The sequence below is a fragment of the Rhagoletis zephyria genome, unplaced genomic scaffold (assembly GCF_001687245.7).
Source record: "Rhagoletis zephyria isolate East Lansing unplaced genomic scaffold, Rhagoletis_zephyria_1.1 Rzeph_scaffold_00128, whole genome shotgun sequence".
In the NCBI taxonomy this organism is placed as follows: Eukaryota; Metazoa; Arthropoda; class Insecta; order Diptera; family Tephritidae; genus Rhagoletis; species Rhagoletis zephyria.
Genome location: NW_016157212.1, coordinates 360,666 through 382,274, shown reverse-complemented (window position 1 = coordinate 382,274; position 21,609 = coordinate 360,666). Strand labels below are relative to the sequence as shown.

At 32.4% G+C, this 21,609-nt stretch overlaps 1 protein-coding gene across 9 annotated transcripts in view; it reads left to right on the top strand.

Moving 5' to 3' along the window:
- The window catches only part of LOC108380752 (ankyrin repeat domain-containing protein 29), a 69,299-nt gene extending 60,409 nt beyond the window's left edge, over positions 1-8,890 (top strand). For all 9 annotated transcript variants that reach the window (XM_017637170.1, XM_017637157.1, XM_017637192.1 and 6 more), the window contains 4 exons: positions 5,479-5,676; positions 6,187-6,285; positions 8,276-8,569; positions 8,654-8,890. In XM_017637170.1, coding sequence (XP_017492659.1) covers positions 5,479-5,676; positions 6,187-6,285; positions 8,276-8,569; positions 8,654-8,863 — 801 coding nt within the window. In that variant the 3' untranslated portion in view covers positions 8,864-8,890. The remainder of the gene's footprint in view (positions 1-5,478; positions 5,677-6,186; positions 6,286-8,275; positions 8,570-8,653) is intronic.
- Positions 8,891-21,609: the final 12,719 nt, after the last annotated feature.

Sequence of the window (21,609 nt, the reverse complement as noted above, 5' to 3'; positions counted from 1 at the left end):
CAACTGGCTTTGTAATCCCAGGTCGCTGGTTCATATCCCAGCTATATCTTCTACTTTCGTAAATTATTGTATTTGTTGAATATAATTGTTATATAGGCCATAAATAACAAAGAAAAAGAAAAGAAAAACTAAAAAAAAAAATTAACAGTGCATATAAAGTACATATAAAATTAAATTAAGAAATCAAATTAACACATACTTAGTTAGGATATAAAAATGTTAAAATCTTACTATATTTTAATAAAATAAAGCAAAGCAAAACTGAAAAAAATTAAAAAAATTTGAAATAAGTAAAATGTGAAATAAAAGTAGAAAATTATGTAGTTAAATTTAACTATACTTTAAAATAGATAAGTTAACGGCCCTAAATTTAAGTTAAGAAAATATAAGTATATTTTTTTAAGAAGTGAACAAAATAACTAAATCACAGTGTAAACATTATTTCGAATTTCACGCCTTGTCACTTCCTTACTCTTGTTCCTATTTAAATAAACCAAAGTTTCCATTTTGGCACTTGACCAACAATTGCCTACACTTTCGCTTTTCCTAGTCTAAGCCAATTTTGGTGCACAAATAAATATGTATGTCAAAGTAAATGCCAAATACCAAACACCGTTTTTGGCGGCAACACCTCAATTCGCTCACTCGTCACTTATTGTACAAACATAAACATATGCATGGATGTATGTACATAAACATATATAAAAACATCCCTGCGGGAATTGTATCTCACTATAAGTTAACTTGGAAGTTAATTAGGAAGGAACTAAAGGTCACTAGTATCTGTATATTTTCTTTATGACAGGTAACTATATTTCTATGGCGAGGTCTGCGAAATAGTCAAGGGTGGTTACCTCTGCATTATTTGTCCATTATTTGTCAACTAACTTGTAGCTAACTACTTTTGAACATAAAATATCAATAGGAACAAGTAAGAAAGTCTAAGTTCGGGCGGAGNACCGCTACATGGTAAGCCGGGGTGTATCAATTTTGAGTAAATTAGCGTCCTTAAATTTCGAAATATTGAAGTTTCAAGCATTTCTGAAATTTACCGTTATATGAAAAGCGGCCTCAATTTTAGTCCGATTTCAATAATTTTCAACGTTTTGCTTTTATGTGGCATGCACAATAACCATACCGAGTTTGGTATAAATTGGTAGAACGGTTACCGAGATACATATATGTGAACATAGGTGGGCGGTGCCACGCCCATTTTCCAAAATTTTATCACAAACGTATTTCTTGGTAAAGAATTGTTGCAAGCATCAATTTTGAATAAATTAGCTTTAATTTTTACTGATCTATCGAAGATTTTCTATTTCTCTAAATTACCGTTATATGGGATGTGGGCGTGGTAATTGTCCGATTTTAAAAATTTGCGGCCATTTGGTATGTTGTGCGAAGGCCAACAACTGTGCCAAATTTGGAAGAAAATTATTGTAAATATCAATTTTGAGTGAATTTTGAGTCAGTAGTTACTAAAATATCGCAGTTTTCGTATTTCGGGAAATTACCGTTATATAGGATGTGGGCGTGGTTATTGTCCGATTGTAGAAATATTCGGCCGTTTGGTATGCTGTGCGAAGGCCAACAACTGTGCCAAATTTGGAAGAAAATTATTGTAAATATCAATTTTGAGTGAATTTTGAGTCAGTAGTTACTAAAATATCGCAGTTTTCGTATTTCGGGAAATTACCGTTATATAGGATGTGGGCGTGGTTATTGTCCGATTGTAGAAATATTCGGCCGTTTGGTATGCTGTGCGAAGGCCAACAACTGTGCCAAGTTTGGAAGAAATTGGTGCAGCGGTTACCAAGATATACACATGTAACCATAAGTGGGCGTGGCTACGCCCATTTTCCAAAAATTTATAATATTCTTATTTTTCGTCTAAAAATTATTGTAAATATCAATTTTGAGTGAATTATCTTCAGTAGTTACTAAAATATCGCAGTTTTCGTATTTCTGGAAATTACCGTTATATGGGAAGTGGGCGTGGTTAAAGTCCGATTTCGCCCATTTTCAATACCAACCTACCTTGGATTAAGGGAAACCTACATACCAAATTTCGTTGAGATATCTCAATTTTTGCTCGAGTTATCGTGTACACGGACGGACGGACAGACGGACAGACGGACAGACGGACGGACAGACAGACATGGCTTAATCGATTTCTTTTTTCATCCTGATCATTTATGTATACATTTGTCTATATCTATCTCGATTCGTTTTGGCTGTTACAAACAACCGTTATGTGAACAAAATTAATATACCCTTGTGCACAAGTGCGCTCCGGTATAAAAACAAAATATTTTTTTGTGATTTTATTTATTTACTTTATTTTATTATATTTATATTTGTTTACATAATCTGCTGTCCCATAATATTCGAACTCCGTCCGACATAACTTCAAAATGATAATATAAAATTTCGATCTTCCTTTTATAGGTCCTCAATTCGAAAAAGTATTTGTGAAGTGCGGAAAGTATTCAAAGTAAAATTTGTATGAGGATATTTAAATAGAAACTCCTGCATTATTTTTCAACTAGTTTCAAGTTAGCTTTTTGTAGTTAACTACAAGCTATATATTTTATAGAAATCCCGCAAAAAGGCTAACTACAAGTTGGTTATTTTTTGTTCTGCAGGGATACGCTTGTGTCTACCTGCTTACACCATTGTATGCATCTATTATGTTGTACGTTTGGCCGGCGGTGCGTTTATTGTTTACGCTTTTGGCGCGCTTTCATTTCTAACTGCACGAGGTGTGGGCAAATCGAATCACGTCTGCACTCATTTCGTGTGGCGAACGCCTTATGCGATGGCAGGCGATGCGAACCACTACTGACAATGCTGATGCCAAAAAACTGCACTCAAGCGAAAATTAATTTGTATGCAGTTCACGAAGTAACAACTTTTGGCGGTGTGAAATTTTGCGACTGCACAAATGCAGCGGCGAGTGAAATTTCGTAGGCTACGAATGGTCGTAGCCCATTGCGAATTGATGCGCGCGTATGCTTTGTAAACGAATGTGCTAATCACGCTTATTGCACTAAGGTACTTACACTGTTCGGATAAGACAAAGAAAAGTACGAAAAGGCGTGGAATTTTTGTTGGTTATTTTGAATAATTCACATATAGTTGTAAATTTCTTGATGAAAAAGTGCATTTTGCGAAACTTTACTTTATGACTCATGAATGGTTGTGAAAGATGATTAAGTGAAGTGTCCTCTTAGTTGGACAGGCCCAGTTGACGTTAGGTGGTGCGCAGTAAAATAGGCGGCACTAAGTGAGATTAACTGGACGGAACACAGAACGTATACTTCGGAAACAATTATAACTTTGGTACATTGATGTCATTGTAGATATATTTTTCGATGCAGTTTTTGGTTAATTTATTTTTTCATGTGCTTATTTATCGATAGCTTGGACAGCGCATCAATTAATATTTGCTTTTGTGCTAATATTTATCGATATTGTTGTCGATGATTTTATTGATATTTTTGTGGATATAACTATCGGTAGCAGTAATATTTTTTTATTAATCAATATTTTACTGAGAGGCTTTGAAAATATTTGTCGTTAACGTTATCAATAAATATATCGATATTTTTCAGCAGTGCAGAAAAGTAGCAATTTTTAGGAAAATCGATTATCCTGTTCCAGCTAATAAATGTTACATAATAAAATCTAGTTGAAAACAATTTTAAGGTTCCCCCAAAATGAATAAAAATGTCACAAGAAAATTTTGGAATGTTATAAAAAAAACTTTCACCAGAATGAAAAAAAATTTTGAGTTTTTCGCTATCTTTTCGAGCATATCTGCATGCTAAATGGGAAATAAAAGAGTTTCATATATTACTAAAAATTAACGCGAACTCTCCCACTTGCAACTTGCCCAACACTTTTCCAGAAATGAAATAAAAAAAATTAAATTTTGCTGAACATTTTTTTATAACATTTAAAATTTTATTTTTACTTTTTTTTCGTTTTGGGGGAGCCCTACAATTGAAATTTTGAACCACTGTGCGTTGGTACGCCACTCTGTCCATTTAGCTACAGCGGCCGTTACTGATAATGACACAGATATGCATTTATTTTTTACTGTTAGAGATTTATATATCGATCAAAACCAATATATTTATGGATTTGTTTTATTTAACAATCTATGTTTTTATGATATATACTTTTTACTTACATATATAAATATAATAATCGATAAATTAATTTTTTCGATATATTTATCGATACTGAAAGAGAAAATATATATATCAGGCGATATCGATATATCGAAAAACTTATCGATAAGATAAAATATATGTATCGTTATTGAAATACATATATAGATATGATCTGAAATATTTTCGATAAACTTTTATTTTGTAATATCGCTACCCATAGGTTTATGTATAGGGGCATTTTTAGAAGTGCTTGCAAATACATGTGTATATTTCGACCAAGGTTTTCGATATGCATATTTAATGTTATCGATTATTTGTCGATATTGTTGTTTAGATTTTTTTAGTGCCAAAATTTGGATATGCCTAAATAGGTATTTAGCTGTTTGGTGTTTTTTTTTGCTCCAACTGGGTCTTCTCGCTCTGCTTTAATCTCAAGCCAGTACTCCTATAAGACATGATTCGTAGGATGTGTTGTAATTAATTTTCGTGTATCTGTAATCTATATGTAATTAAAATTGTCACAACGTTCGAAAATTTTCTAGTAAAAAACCGATAGAAATCTAGAAATTTCTTTACCCAGCACTGAGCCTTAAGATCTGTTAGATTTTAACCCTTCTCCGCCTTCAGTCAGCCGTTGGGCGCATGCATTTTAATTTTGACACTTATACTCACATATTCCACTCGCATGTGCACTAACAGGTGCCGTAATAGTAACACACACACACACCACAAATGCAATTGCTACGTTTCGTTTGAGTGATTTTAATAATTTTTGTATGTTTTCTTGTGTGGTTTAATTAAATCGGTTTCGTGCATTTGATATGCATGGCAAAATTAATGCCTGTTATGCACTACTACTTGCCAATACTGCCCGCTTTCAAAACGAGTATTTGTATTCTTTCGATTTCATTTGTTGAAACTGATTAAATTTCAATTTCATATGAATTTCGTTGTTTTGCGGTAACGTTACGTAATTGCACGTAATGCGTAATTGGTGAAATACGATGTAAAAAAAAAAAATAAATAAATCAAAATACATATGTACAAGTAATGAATATTTAAAATATTTTAGAAAATAATAAAAATTTTAGAAAAAAATATGCTAACGGAATTTCATATGGTAAAAATTGTTAAATAAATTTACTGCCTGGATTTTTCCTCGGGTTACCCAAGTTTACAAATATTTTTGTTTACATTTCCTTTATGCATAATTAAGTCTACTACGAGTACATAGTAGTTTTATTTAGTACAACATTTTTCTCTCTGTTATCAAAATGTTATCAAAAATCTTTTCTTTCAGGATGGCACAACTCCTCTCATTCTTTCGGCCGCAGGCGGTCATACACCTTGTGTACTGGAGCTGCTTGAACAGGGCGCAGATCCGAACTCGAGACGCGCCACCGGCACAACGCCGTTATTTTTTGCCGCACAAGGTGGATATCTAGATGTTGTGAAAATATTGATAAAGGCTGGCGCTAGTGTGGACACGCCATCAGTGGTGAGTTACTTAAGTTAAGAAGTGATATTTGGAAAATTTTGGAGTGATTAGAAACTCAATGAGAATAAATTCTTATGCCCGATTTCCACTAGGCATTAAAATTACCAAATTTGTTTAACAATTAAAAAATGCTATGGGGAACCAATTTAATTTGACAGGTTCTGCAATTAACTTCCGAGTGCATTTCCACCGAAGTCACTTTGAACTCAAATTGAATCGGGTTAAAATTCACTCGGAAGTGAATCGCAGAAGCTACCTGAATGACATTTTTGTTATACAAGTAATGGCTGAGGTATTTCTTAATGTCCAACTTAGTAATTACAATTTTTGTCATTTAATGACGCGTGGAAATCCAGCAATAAATTCAATAACTGGAAAACTGGAAGCTCGAAAAAAAATTTAGCAGCTCAATAGAAATTTTGAAACTTTGAAGAGATTTCGAGATTTTTTACAGATTAAAGGAAATTCCTAATATACATATTTTATAATTTTTTTCAATTTTTCTTTTAGGACGGTGGCACTCCGCTCTTTGTTGCTGCACAAGGTGGTTATGTAAAATTGGTTCGTGAATTATTGGATTGCGGCGCGAATGTGAATGCGTGCATGAAGGTGAGTTTCAAAAGCTAGATTGCATTTAATTAATTTAATTTGTAGGCTATCGGAATTGCCTACTAAGTTTGCAATATTATAAACGAGTTTAAGGTGGCAGCTAGGTAAAGAATATTTTTTCCACATCCAATGGGAATAAATGATTGGCCTTTTGCATGGGTATAGTGTTTGGCTGAGATTATCCTCAAATTTTTGGTGTGCGTCGCAAATTTGACGCCGCCTCCGAACGACAAACGGTTTAGCATAAGACGCAGATAGATCGCAGAACTACGCTCAGAGATTTGCCATTGCCCGTCGAGGGGCGACGAGAGTTCAAACAAAAACTTGAATAATGAGCGAGTCAGAGGAATCGAATTTCGGTGCTACCGAGTGATAATACCGAGTGGTATTGCGGCACTGGTAGGTCGTACCAAAGTAGTCGTCTATCAATCGCTCTCGTAAAGCTCAACTAACGGTAGGTGCAGTAAAGTTGTTGTTTCGGCAGGGTATGACTAAAAAGAAAAGGGTTGTTTGTATCGTGTGGGATGCCTGAGTATGTCGAGGTCGCGTCTAGATAAATAAGAGTTTAGTCAACTTCAGCATCCAGAGCTTAGTTGTGGCAAAGTTACGCAGGTCTCCACAGGCAGCTGGAGCTCTTCGTCTGTGATGAGCGGTAGTTGATCTCCGATGAAGGCATTCTTGGGCTGAGAGTTGGTGTGTACAACGTCCGGTCTAGTGCTTGAGCCATGTATATCTGAATCTTTACGAATGTGATTTCGATGAGATGCTTTCTGATGTGCCTAGGAGAGGACTCTGCTTCCAGAAAGTGTCTGTTTGGGCCTTCTCTGCGCTAATAGCAAAGCAGTAATTTCTTGCTGAGCATACAATTATGTTCCCTGGCGATTTCGCTGTAAAGGTGGAGTTCAGACGACTGCAGAAGGTATGCCATTGCTGTCCAGAGTGCAGTATTTGGAATGGTCAGTAGTTGCGTCCTACTAGTCCCCGGAGACCAAGCATAATTTATAAATGGTCGGCCGGTAATATACCAACAACTCTTCTTTGTCTTTGCTCCAAGTGCTGCTGGAGAGCGATTAAAGGACCTTTTTGCAGCGCTGTTCGGCTGAATTCTGACAAAAGCAGAGCAAATTGACAAAGGTAACTCCTGCAATTTTCGGATGAGATAATTAAAACTCCCACTGGTGATTAAGAAAGCTTTCAGATATAGAAAATTCCTAGACCACAATAAATTATGATGAAGTTTGAAGGCAATCAAAGAATGCGCCATTATTCAGGAAAAAGGGGAAAAACTCAACGATGCCTAATACCACGAAAATTCCGCAGAAGGTACCGTGGTCCAAATGGCAAGGAATAGATTTACCACTTTTTGTATCGATTTCCGGGCCTACAGTCAAAGCGACTCCATCACTTGAGTCAGGCTACTATCAAACTGCTGACTAGTACAAGTAGTAGAGCTCCCTTAATATCTCACAACATCGTGACGGACAGGCAGAACGTAAGAATTTTAATGACAATGACCGACCGACGACCGATACCGTCGCGAATGGAGCCTGTAGGTCGGTATATTTTCTGTTATATTTTCAGATTTCCGCTAAAATATTCCAGAAAAATATTAAGATTTACGTGAACGGTACCGATTTGAAAATACGTCCAAAAATCGAGTTTTTTATACAAGAAAAAAAAAAAAATTATCTTCAAAAATGGCTTCAGTTGATAGAGGAGTTTAAGATTAGAAGGTCTGTATGGCAATGTTTGTAACTTTCGTAAACGAAATCAGAAATGAGTTTTTTGGAGATATTTTCAAACCGGTCCAACTCACGTAAGTTTTAATATGCATTTATCCGAAACACGAGTATTTTGGCGGAAATCTTAAAATACAACCCGGTGGAAAACCCGAATTTTTTTTTGGTGAGGCACCCTAATTTACTACATGGATACGTCTGCAAAAACATAACTCTACATATAAATTTCTTCTTCTTTTTTTCTTTTCCAGGATCGCGCTACACCCGTCTTCATAGCCGCCCAAAATGGACATCGTACAGTGCTCTCCCTCCTACTCACCGCCGGCGCGCACCCCGATATGAAGCGCATAGATGGCGCCACACCACTTTGGATAGCCGCACAAATGGGACACGATCACATATGCAAAGTGCTGCTGCAAAATGGCGCCTTTGTGGATGCTGTGCGCTGTGATGGCGCGACGCCACTCTTCAAGGCAGCGCACAAAGGACATGCGGCTGTAGTAACCGAACTGTTGAAACACCGGCCTAATCTAGGGTTACTACCGGTAGGTGGCGGGCAATGAGTGACGAAATTTTTAGGGTTTTCAAAATAATAAATTGATTTTATGTAAATCTCTCTCTCATTTAAGAATGGCGAAACAGCATTGCATGCGGCGGCCATGTTCGGTCACTTGACCGTTTGCAAGCAGCTGATTGGCGCCGGTTGCGATATACTACAGAAAAATCATGAAGGTCTAACCGCTTTACAGGTGGCGCGACAGCAGAAATATTCTTCGATTTGTGATTATCTGCAAGAGCGCTTGCGTATGGTGCGTGCGCGTGCTGGAGTGGCGTCATAAGTGGAGCTTATGTGAACAAAAAAAAAATATATATATATATATATACTGAGATATGTAGGAGCTTTAAAATATTGAAAATAAAATGAAATCGTAAACAAAATGCGCCATTCTATCTCGAAACGTGCACGCATGTAGTTAGTTAGTTTCGCTATGCAAATTACTTAAAGCACAGCCTATATAGGCATGCTCAAAAACATTACAAAAAATTAATCACTCGAAAATAGAATTAAATAGCCAAAGCACTGGAAGCGAGCTTACGTTAATTCTCTGTAAGGAAATTTTCTTGTTCATATTTTGGCAAAGTTTTGTGGCTAGAGGAGGTACACTCAAAAATGAATTTTTCGTTGATAGTTCTTTAACCCTAGAACACTACCCATATTTTGACATTGACCTTACATGGGTAATATTTTCAATAATAGTAATAAAAATTCAGTTTTTGAATATTCATCACATTAAAAAAAAAGGGTAATAAAATATGCTTAAAAAACATTTGGCACAAATTTTAATTTGATGCTCCACAAACATGTCACCATATAAACAGCAGGGTAGGGTTCCAGGGTTAATTAAAAAATACCGAGAATTCAAGGTATTTTTTTTATTAAATTAAGTTTTTTTTGTTAAGTTAATGAAAAACGCATCATTTGGCCATTGAAAACATATCTGGTTTTGAATAATTAAAGCCCATTCTATTTAACGTTCAGAAATATTTTTTCCTCAAATTATTTTCACTAAAAATTTAAAGTTGTTTTTGGCTTATTTTTACATAAACCATTTAAAATTTTTGATTTTCATGTTCACTTTAATACAAAAGTGTACGTAAAAATTGGAAAAAATTTTTTTTTGCTTAGAAAAAATATATATCACAATACGTACAATGAAATACTGGTGTATGTAAATATATTTTTTTCAAATTATTTTTAAGAAATTACTTTTGGGTGTATGTCTGCATTAATTAACTAATTAATTTCTGCGAGCAAAGAAAAAATATAATTACTATGAATACCTTTTTTTAAATTTTATCAAAAATTTATTCTCCAATTATGTTTTTGGAAATTTTATTAATATAGAACGTAAATAAAAATCAAAAATTATAACGTTATTACGTAAAATGCATGTATGTATGTATGTACATATTTTCTTCAAGTTAAAAAAAAATATATAAAAGATTTAAATCGGAGCTACAAGCCGTACAAATAATTACTATTGGCTACAGCCGTATACAGCCCATATTTTTAAACTAAATAAATAACCCAATGCTCTACTGGCTTGTTGCATCCTCCAAAAACAATGGCGAAACCCAAAGCTCTTCTAGCCGTAGTGACCCCGGATGACTTACAACTATGCTGAGGAGGTAGCTGAAGGCTCGCATTGGTCATTGGTAATTTTTTGGTGAATGCTTTCTTCATAGTTCTTCTCTCCTCTCATTGGGTTTATCAAATTTGTTTGCAATTAAAAAAATATTTTTCTCAAAACAAATAACCAAAATAAATTTTTACCCCCAGTAGAAAAAGAGGTCCAAAATATTTTGTATTTCACAAAATCTTAAAAATTATATTTTTTTGTTTCTGTTTGGTTTTTTTTATTCTGTTTCCGCACTGAAAACATTTATAATAAAAATATAAACTGACATTTTTTTTTACTTTTCATAAAAAAAAAATCAATTGAAATACACTTTCAACCATTATAAGGGGAAACAAAATATGAAGAATTTAACTTTGAGCCAACAAAATTTTTAAGAAAAAATATCACTGAATTTGAAAATTTTTTTGTAGCAAATATTTGTTCGATATCGAAAAATGACACTGAATATGACAACGCCGAAACTCTTCTTGTCTACAAACGAAATTTTACACAGCTAGCACAAATAAAAGTTGTTTCTTAAATTAAGTATATGCATTAAAAAATATTTATCTAAATACGTGCCACTAAATTCAAACTAATATGTACTACATAATAAAACAGCTTTAAACTACATAAATACATACATACATATGTGTTAAATAACAAAATATTTAAACTTTTCTGAGATTTTTGAAATTTTATGTGTTTAAAATAACAAAAATTTTTCTATTTAATAACAAAATTAAAAAAAAACAGCTCTGAACTAAAAAATCTTATTAAAATATCATAAGTGTTTCTGGTATTGGCACAGAATTGAATCGTTTTAAATAAAAAAATTTACTTTAGTATAAATACGTCAATAAATTTTAATATCACATATTTTGTATTATTTAAAAATTTATAAAAATGTTATTTTCACAATTTTACTATTTACCAAAAAATTTTAGAATTTTTTTATGATTTTGAAAATTTTGCCATCTGTATCAAATTAAAATTGATCTATAATTACAATATAAACAAGTTAAACAAATATGGGAAAAATTGTTTCTTATGATGAAAAATGAAGTTAAATACATGTCATAAAATTTTTAAACTGCATATCTGGAAATATTTGTTTATTAAAAAATTTTACCTTTTGAATTTTTAGCACAATTTGTTTTTATCAAGCTCAATAAAAATAGTTGAAAATTTGTATCACAATTTTACAATTTTGGCTACAAAAAGGCACTCTAAAATAAATTTATAGCCAAAATATAAGTAAATTTAAAAATATCAAAAAGTTATAGTTGAATTACAAAATAATTTTTTTTTGATTCTGATGAAAATTCAATTTTCTTCAACTACAATGTTCACGAAGTGTTGAATTCAAAACTTTTGTTTGGATTTTTTTTTTTTGGGGTATTAAAAAAGTAGAAAACGCAAAAAATAAGCTTTAAGAAAAAAACTTAAAAGAAACGCCTCATTAAAGTTTATATCAAATACTTCTCTGAGCCGCAAAATCTCTACCAAAATGTAAGAAATTTGAAATTCGCTTTAGCTGATTTTGCGCGAAAACCACTTAACAAAACCGAGATAGTTAGTACTTGAATCTCAAGCCACATATCTGAAGTAAGGGACGGAAAATTCACAATTGTAAAGAATGAATGTTTACATACAAAACATAAATACATACATACGTACGTAAAAAAGAATTTATACACAGCAAAATTTGAAAATTTGCATGCATTGAAACTTATTAGAAAATCAGGTTACTTATTGCTGACGCACTCGCCAATGAATAACAAATTTACCAAAATGCTGAAATATATAAATACTTTCAAGGAGCAAAAATAAAATTATAAAAACAAAAAAAAAGCAAAGAAAGAAAAAAACACTAGCACAAGCAGATACTCGCATGAACAACCCCATATCCAATAACTAATTGTATAATCCAACCACAGCGCAAACTGATAGCTGAAAAGCGCGGAGAAGTAAGAAATAAAAAAATGTAAGCACAATACTTGTACATTGATTTGCCTTTATGAATTTCAATAAATACACTTACATGAAATATTTGATTGTCGGTAAAAAGAAAACATTAAATGCGTGCATATATTATAAATATACCTTAAATGTATGAATAATAGCAAATGTATTTCGAATTAAAAACTTATGAACTTTTGAAATTGTTTACAAAACCCCCAAATAAAAAAAAATCTGATTATACTAAGCGTAAGGCATTAGCTTGCGAATTAAAATTTTTACGAAATTCTTATTTTTCCAAAAATTTTCATAACTTAAGTTGTGGTAAGAAAATGAAAGAAGATGAGAACTGAAATGTAATTGTAAATAACGGCAGCATTGTTAAGTAGCGAAGAGAATTTAGTGATACAGAAATGTAATACACACACTTGTATGAAAGTACAGTAGTATTCAAATCGGTATGTCTCGTAAAAAGTTCGAAAAATGAAAAGTATCCACGATTCTTGTAGAGGAGGTTCGGAGGACATCGACAGCTTTCCTCTTGGACAATATTTTGGCCTGTCTTTAATCGATCTCGGCAAAAAAATTGTCAAATTGGGTACTTGATTCTAACGAAATGCAATTGTTGAACGGTGCAATAAAATGAGCAGAAAAGCAAAAAAAAAAAAAAAAAATAGTGGTGAAAATATTTATATAAAAAAATTTAGTAGCAGTATTCGAGCAAAAAATCAAGTTTCAAAACGCATTTCGAAATATTTATTCTCTAAACATACTTATGCATATTTATTAATTTATTGAAGGCGAATTAGAATGAAAGAAAGTTTGTAATTAAATTTGCGAATAAAAGTGACTGGAAGTAAGTTGAACTAATAAATAATTAGAAATCACACGAAATTACAGAAAAGTGCGTTGTTTTTATTTACTTCGTTTAATTTTTGTTTGGAAATATTGTCAGAAATATTTTTTCTACCACAATGGCCATACAAAATCTACCACAAGTTCAAGGCGACTCCAACCGTTTTGAACGAGGCCGATTTTCAAAGGAAAAGCACCACATTTTGAAATGCTAGGTACTTCAAAAAAGGGAATATTAAATAAATGCTTTCTTTTTTATTTGTTCGACCTATCGCGCTGAAAATTGTATCACATTCGCTCGAAAAATTCTGCCCCAAGCAAGAGGAAGCTTCAAAACCGGTCGCAAAACCAAGATTTTCTGTCAGCCCAATTCTAAGTCATCAGCGTATTTAGATTCTCCCGAGAGTAAATGCTTTAAATATAAACGAGGAGTGCCAGTTACTGTCAAAATTCAGCCTTTTTTCTAGTTTTTTTTTCAACAGCCTTGGAGAGGTTTTCTGACTTTGAGGAAAATCTCCTACTTTGGTACAAAAACGTCACTGAAATTTTTTATATATTTCAATGTCTTAGGCAGGACTTGCAATTGACCCGATACAGTTCAGTTTGTCGATAAATTTCGGTAATTTTATACATATGATAATTTGAATTCGAATTTCAAACACACTAAAATCCGATATCACAACAAAATTCGATTACGAAATTATTTCCTTTAACTTTCGATAAATTGCGATAACTGTGCGTCCCGGGGGATCGATAAATTTCGATCCCTCAAAAATTTATATATTTCCATATAAATCGATAACTCGATAAACTTTGGATAACTTGGCTAGTTTTGATTGCTTCATTTTTTCGAATGCTATTAACGAATTTCGATAACTCGTTACACTCTGATAAGCAGTGCTAACTCGTTAAGCTTATATAACCTTGAAGGTTTCCATAACTTGATATATTTTGAAAATTCCAAAAAACTTTGATTCCAAAAGTCAACAAATCTCAGTAAATCAATAAATATCGATAGCTCGATAAGTTGAAAGAAAGAACTCCATGCATATCGATAACTGTTTAAATTTCGTTAACTCCACAAACAATAATAAACAATAGTTCAATAAATATCGATAACTTCGATAAATTTCGACCACTCATTTCCTGTGTCTATAAATATCGACAACATTGATCAATGTTAATAATTCGACACGTCGATAACTCAATAACAATAGATAACTCGATAAATTTTGATGTCTATAAACTTCGGTAAATATTGGTAACTTGATAATTTTCGATAACAAAATTTTGATGACTAAGTTTTTTCGATTCTTATTTAAAAATTTCAACAAATATTCTGACGCTTTCAGTTAAAACAAAATGCGAAAACAAATCAAATTAAACAGGTTGCAACAACAACTATATACAAATATGGAAATTTTCAAACAACGACTAGAGCCGTAACTTTCAACTGCTTTTGAAACTCTCTTCATCTACAGAAAAATACCTTTCCTTCTTCTCCTTTCCTCTCTTGTTCTTGGTTCGGTAGAGTCGCCAACAAATGGTGACAAAATTAATGTTAGCGTATTAATATATATTGTAGATACAGAGTCTTCGGAAAAAGACTTCTGCCTGAACTTATCAGAAATTAGATTTTCAAAATTGATTCCATTCTTTATTAGGAAAAGTTATTTGGATCATTTAAAAAACCGACCAGAATTGATTAACAGTAAAAGGCAAGCTTTTTGTTGTGCCAGCAATATTCTGTTAATTTAAGTTTAGCTCTGTTAATAACAGTGCAACTTATTCATGGCTGCGAACTTGGATAAACAGCTTTTAAATATTATTTATTATTGAGCCATGAGCTTTTTCGTACGTTAAATCTAAACAACAAAGTACATATCGTTGAAGATTATGAGGTAGTTAAAGAATATAAAAAAACATATTTCGGAAAGTGTTTCAATTATGGACTTTCTATATTTCACATTGGCGGATCCAGGGAGGGAAAAAGGTATATTCAACGTGCATCCCCGAAAATATTTACAGCTTATGTAAAAAAATTTAAATTCAAAAAGGAAATTTTTAGAAAATCTTAAACATTTATGTGAACTAACACCTCAGTAAAAAAGTATACTACTTTTTAACAGTGCATGTCTTTTCGAGGTTCTAACGGGGAACAAAGGGAGTATCCTTTTGAGTATCTTTTCTTCCTCTTCTTTATTCCTTATTGATATATTCTTTAGCTCGTTTGTTACTCCAAACCTTATCAATAAGTGAGTTAATGGAAATGGTTTACTGTAATGCAAGAATGGCCGACAAGCTTTGAAAGAACACTTTTGTATGAATGTAAGTATGTATACATATATCTGATTTCATTGCCGAGCTTTTCTGCCTCAGCGATATTTTATCGCTCATTATTATATTTTATAACAGCATAATTCTTCACAAAGAAACCATCGATTTGGTAAAAGAATCAACAATTGTATTATTCCATTGAGAGCAGACAAACATTTTCAATTAATTTGTACAGTTGCACAGAAATTTCAAAAACTGAATGTCCTCGAAGAAGCAAAGTGAAAATTATTGAATACTAGCTTATACCCGCGGGTTAAATTTTATTTCTGTGCCCATTTCGTTATAGTTCGTTATTTTCTAGGCGAGTTAAGGGATTTGGGACGTTTAAAACTATGAAATTATAAAATCTCGTCTGCGCGCTAGGCATACGAAAGATATCAATCCCTCTAAGTTTACCTTAAAATGGTTCCAGGTATACGACGCGTGAACGTGTAACCTTCTTGGAGGTTCGGCGGCGGGTTCTAATATTTCCAACTCAAATTTAGTAACCTGGCCTTGATAAAATACCACTTCTCATTACTGTAGCAAATGCCTCAAGAGAGCTTTAGATTATAAGGTCGAACCCGGCTCTTCCTTTCCCGTTTAATGAAATTTATTCTGTCTTCCACAAACACTTCCAGGGATATGTGGCAAGAAAAAGTAAATTTGTACTGGAAGTGCCACGCCCCTTTTTCTTATAACCCTAATCTTCTTCCATGAATTTAGAATTGATTTTACATACCCCAGTACCAAGTCCCAGTACTCTACCATGAACACCTCTAGAGATAAGCAGTATAAAACAGTAAATTTGTACGGCAGGAACCATGTCCCCTTTTCGAATAACGCAAATTCTTCTCTATGAGTATGGAATTAATTTTGTATACACATCTCGGTGCCAAGTTCCAGTCCTCTGCAATAAACACCTCCAGAGATATGCAGCATAGAAAAATCAATTTGCATGGGAGTTGCCACACCACCTTTTCCAATAACTCTAATTTTTCTCCATGAGTATGGTATTAGTTTCACATACATACATACATATGTATTTCCATACCAAGCTTGAGTGCTTTACCCCAAACATTTGAAGAGATATGCAATATGAAACTTTCAGTCAGTATGGGAGGTGCTACGCCTCTTTTCCAAAAACGTCCATTTTTCTCCGTGAATATGAACATGATTTCACACAGTGTTGGCAAACTGTTAATCTGATTAACGATTAAAAATTAACGATTAAAATGTTAATCGCGTTTGACGATTAAAATTAATTAGTCGTAATCAACTGTACGATTAATGATAACATTTTTTAATTCTTAATCGCTGGCTGCGATTACGTTTAATTAATTTAAAACATTAATCGTTAATCCAATTAAAAATAAAATCTGATTAATTTGTCTAGTTTGTCCGAGTTTGAAACCAAACACCAGTTATAGTAATTATTTTGTGTTTTACGCTTATAAAAAGCACATAATATAAAAAAATTATAATTATTGTTATTAGTAATACATAAACTAGGAACTTTTACAAACCTAGTTTGTAAAACGTTTGTTGGTATATACAGTGGTGGAAGAAATAATTGAAACTTTTTACTTTGGCTATATGTATTACTTTGTTTATTCGATGTTTAATATTTTTGTATAAAATTCTAGCGTAATATATAACACACCATATAAATATACATTTCAAAGTTCGTACAAAAATTATAAAAATTCAACAAATTTTATCAAAATCCCCCAAAAGTTTCAAACTTTTCAATCAGATTTTTTTGAAAAATTTTGGGTATGCAGTTTTATAGCCCATTAAATTTTAGTAGGTAAAACCGCAAGACGCTAGAAAATCGCGTTGATTTTTAATAATTTATTTGGCTGGCGGTATTGTGCATTTTCTTCCATATAAAGTATGCTCGACCATGCTCAAAATTTATTTTTATATGGAAGGAAATGCCTAGCAGCGTCAGCAAAAAAAAATATATTAAAAACCAATGCGATTTTCTAGCGTCTTGCGGTTTGCACTTTTACGTCCTAAAATTTAATGGGCTACGAAACTGCATACCAAAAATTTTCAAAAAAATCGNCTACGTACAAAATTTCATGCAAATCCGTGCAGTCGTTTCTGCGTGATGATTTCCCAAACATCCAAACATACAAACTTTCACATTTATAATATTTATTATTATTATTATTATTATTATTATTATTATTATTAGATATTATTAGTTGCCTCCTGTTTCAAAGTCAAATTCACTTTAATCAATAAGTCAAATAAAACACTACAACATGGATTTCTAATAAAAGAACATTAAGAAACCTTTACTTCAAAAATATTTTTGAAGGGCGTTGCCACCCGTTTAAAAGCCACATTCACTTTAACTAATAAGTTAAATGAATATTGCAATATTGAAGTTAAAAGAAAGATATTTAGAAGGCTTTACCTGGAAAATGTTTTTAACGGGCGTTGCCACCTCTATAAAAGTCAAATTCCAATATTATAATATGCATGTCAAACGAATAAGGTTTAAGCACGCTTTATTTCGAACATATTTCGAAAGAGGGTTGCCAATTGTTTGAAAGTAAAATTAAATTTACCTAAAAAATGAAATAAAATATTCAAATATGGGCAACGAACGAAAAAAGCTTAAGAAAGCTTTATTTCGAAAGTAGTTTTGAAGAAGGTTCCAATTTTTTTTAAAACTTAAATTTAACTTAAGTGAATATTTGTAAGCGGAATATATTTTTTTTTACAGGAAGTTATGGTTTAAATGAAAGTGTACTAAGTTTTTTTTACGGAAGAAGTCAGGGAAAATGCCTCAGATTTGGAGCAGATTGACAAACAAATTTAATGATTTATCGAGATTTTTCTCGAAAGTTTTTTAGGAAGTTTTGGGAACTTAAAAGATTTTTTTGTTTGATTTATCAGGGACTTTTTGTGATTGAAAGCAGATTGACAATCAAAAAAAAAAAAAGATTCGTAATTTGTTCGTTTTATCGATATTTTGCTCGAATGTTTTTTTTTAGATTTTTCGAAAATTTTTTTTTTTGTGGGATTTGTTAGGGAATTCCCAGGATATTCCCAAATTTGTTTATTTAGTGCTTAAATATTTTGATCCCAATAACAAAATATTCTACCAATGCAATGGCAATGTGAAAAAAAATAAATCTAATTAGCACACAAACATATGCATTCTGCTACCTATCTATCTATACTAATTATATAAAGAGAAGCCCCTTTTTTTTGTAACACGTAATCTCGCGAACGGCTGGTCCGATTTTCATGAAATTTTTTATATAAATAGCTTTCAGTATTTTTTTCGGGTAGGTGTACCAGGGACCGATCTATTCGAAAAAATCTTATTATGGTCCGATTTGCTTAAAATTTGGTACGTAAGTAGCTTTTTAGCATATATTGGCATATATGATCCATGTTTTCTGAGAAGTGGACCAGGGACCGATCTATTCGAAGAAATCGTCTTTATGGTCCGATTTGCTTAAAATTCGGTACTTAGGTAGCTTTTTGCCTGGATAAGCTTACAGATTCCTGTTTTCCAGTTTTCATGCAATTTCGAATATAAATAGCTTTGAGCAACCACCATATCAAGGGGCGAATTCGTCACTAAGCAAGATTTTTTTGCGCCAATCAGAAACAACGGAGACTGTCAAAATACAATTATAATATATAATATATCTCAACTAATACATATTTTGAAAGCCGTTTTTTAGTTTTCGCAAGGCTCGAGAGCGGCTGAACCGAATTTTTTGAANATATTAAAAACCAATGCGATTTTCTAGCGTCTTGCGGTTTGCACTTTTACCTCCTAAAATTTAATGGGCTACGAAACTGCATACCAAAAATTTTCAAAAAAATCGGATTAAAAAGTTTGAAATTTTTGGGGGATTTTGTTAAAATTTGTTGAATTTTTATAATTTGTGTACAAACTTTGAAATATGGATTTATATAGTGTTCTGTTATATATTGCGCTAGACTTTTATACAAAAACATTAAACATCGAATAAATAAAGTAATATAGCCAAAACTGGTCAAAGTAAAACGTTTCTATTATTTCTTCCACCACTGTATCTTAATGAAAATGCACACCAAATTGCTTAGATTGATGAGGAAACCCGACTTAGCCATAGCGGATTAACTTGCTTTGTGTGCACAGGGAAATTCCCGCATAACTTAATTAATCACCAAACCTACTTGATCAAATTAATAGTTAATGATTAAAAATTAATTTTTTAATCGCGGTTACGATTAACTGTTTAGTCAGATGAATTAAATAACTGATTCAAACATCAATCGATTAATGCCAACATTGATTTCACATACATATCACTATAACAAATTTCAGATCTCTCCCACAAATACTTCCAGAGATATGTATGTAATATGAAAAGTCCAATTTGTATGGGAGGGGCCTTGAGTTATCGGACTTACTTTCAGTCTACGACCATCCTTCCGAAATCCGTAGTAAGTGTACTAATTTCGTTCTGATCGGAAAACCGGTTAAGGAAGTAGCCTATTTTTTAATCCAGGTCATAAACCATCTTTGAACAAAATTTCATTTTCAAACAGGTGGCAATTCTTAAAAAAGTAGCCTATTTTCCAGTCTAGGTCATAAGCTATCTCTCTGTGAAATGTCAAGCAAATTTGTTCAGTCGTTTCCACGTATTAATTTAATTAAAACTTTTTTAACAGGTGGCAACTCTTCCAAAAAATTAGCCTATTTCCCACTGTAGGTCATAAGCTATCTGCTTGCAAAATTTCATACAAATCCGTTCAGACTTTTCCGCGTATTAATTTAATTAAACTTTTTTAGCAGGTGGTAACTCTTAAAAAAAAGTAGCCTATTTTTCAGCCTAGCTCATAAGCTATCTGTTCACTCATTTCCGCGTATTAATTAAACTAAATATTTCTAACAGGTGGTAACTCTTAAAAAAAGTAGCCTACTTTTTAACCTAGGTCATAAGCTATCTGTGTGCAAAATTTCATGCAAATCCGTTTAGTCGTTTCCGCGTATTAACTTAATTAAACTTTTTTAACAGGTGGCAACTCTTCCAAAAAATTTGCCTATTTTCCACTGTTGGCCATAAGCTATCTGCTTGCAGAATTTCATGCAAATCCATTCAGTCGTTTCCGCGTATTAATTTAATGAAACTTTTTTAAAGGTGGCAACTCTTAAGAAAAGTAGCCTATTTTCCCATCTAAATAAATAAATTAAACTTTTTAAACAGGTGGCAACTCTTAAACAAAAATTGCCTATTAACCAATCTGGCCCATAAGCTATCTTCGTACAAAATTTCATGCAAATCCGTTCAGTCGTTTCCGCGTGATGATTTCCCAAACATCCAAACATACAAACTTTCACATTTATAATATTAGTAAGATTATTTTGTAAAATTTTGTATTACTTTTGAAAGTTGAGTGCATCTTGTCTTTATTGAATTTTTTATTAAACAAGTAATTTTTAAGCAAAAAGCAAAACCGATTTCAATTCTCATATACAAATTTAGGAGTACCGTTAATTTTTTCATGGTTTAATGATCGAATCTAAACCAAATTACGGGACGACCCTTATGGTACCATCTTTCCGGTAAAAAAAAACAGTTATGCGGTGGAATACATAAAAGAAGAAAAAATACTCCGAAGAATTGATAACCTCCCCTTTTTTGAAGCCGGTTGAAAATGTTTGAGTTTTTTGTAAAGAAAATGCAATTTATGAAATTTTAAAAAGTTTATTTATTTATTTCATACTGTACATAAAACTTGCATAAATGTACTTTAAAGAGACAATTTTCAGTATTTTCTGATGATATATATTGAGAAGTATGTTTATATTATTAAATGAAAAAACTAACTAATAAAGGAATAACTCTAAAGTAATAAGTGGTTATAGTTAATTTTTTAAAAATAATATTAACTGATATGTACAGTGACTTTGAAACCAGTAAGTTAACCGTTATAAGTGGACCAAAAGTTAGGAACTGTAGTAGACGACTACGAAATTCCCCACAGGGTATACATTAGGAATGTTAATCCCGTGATACCGGGATCACGGACTTTTTAAGGTCTCGAAAATCCCAGGATTCTCGGGACCGCGCGATAGTAAATTTTAAACCCAAATATCAATATATTCGCGAAGCCATGGGCCAAATATAGTAAAATTGCGTTTTTAGTGTTTCACTCTGACGTCAGTAATTCAGAAATGATTAAAAAAATTCAGAGAAATGTGCTTAGAGAAGAAGTATGGGTAAAAAATGAATGAGGAAAGCCTATAG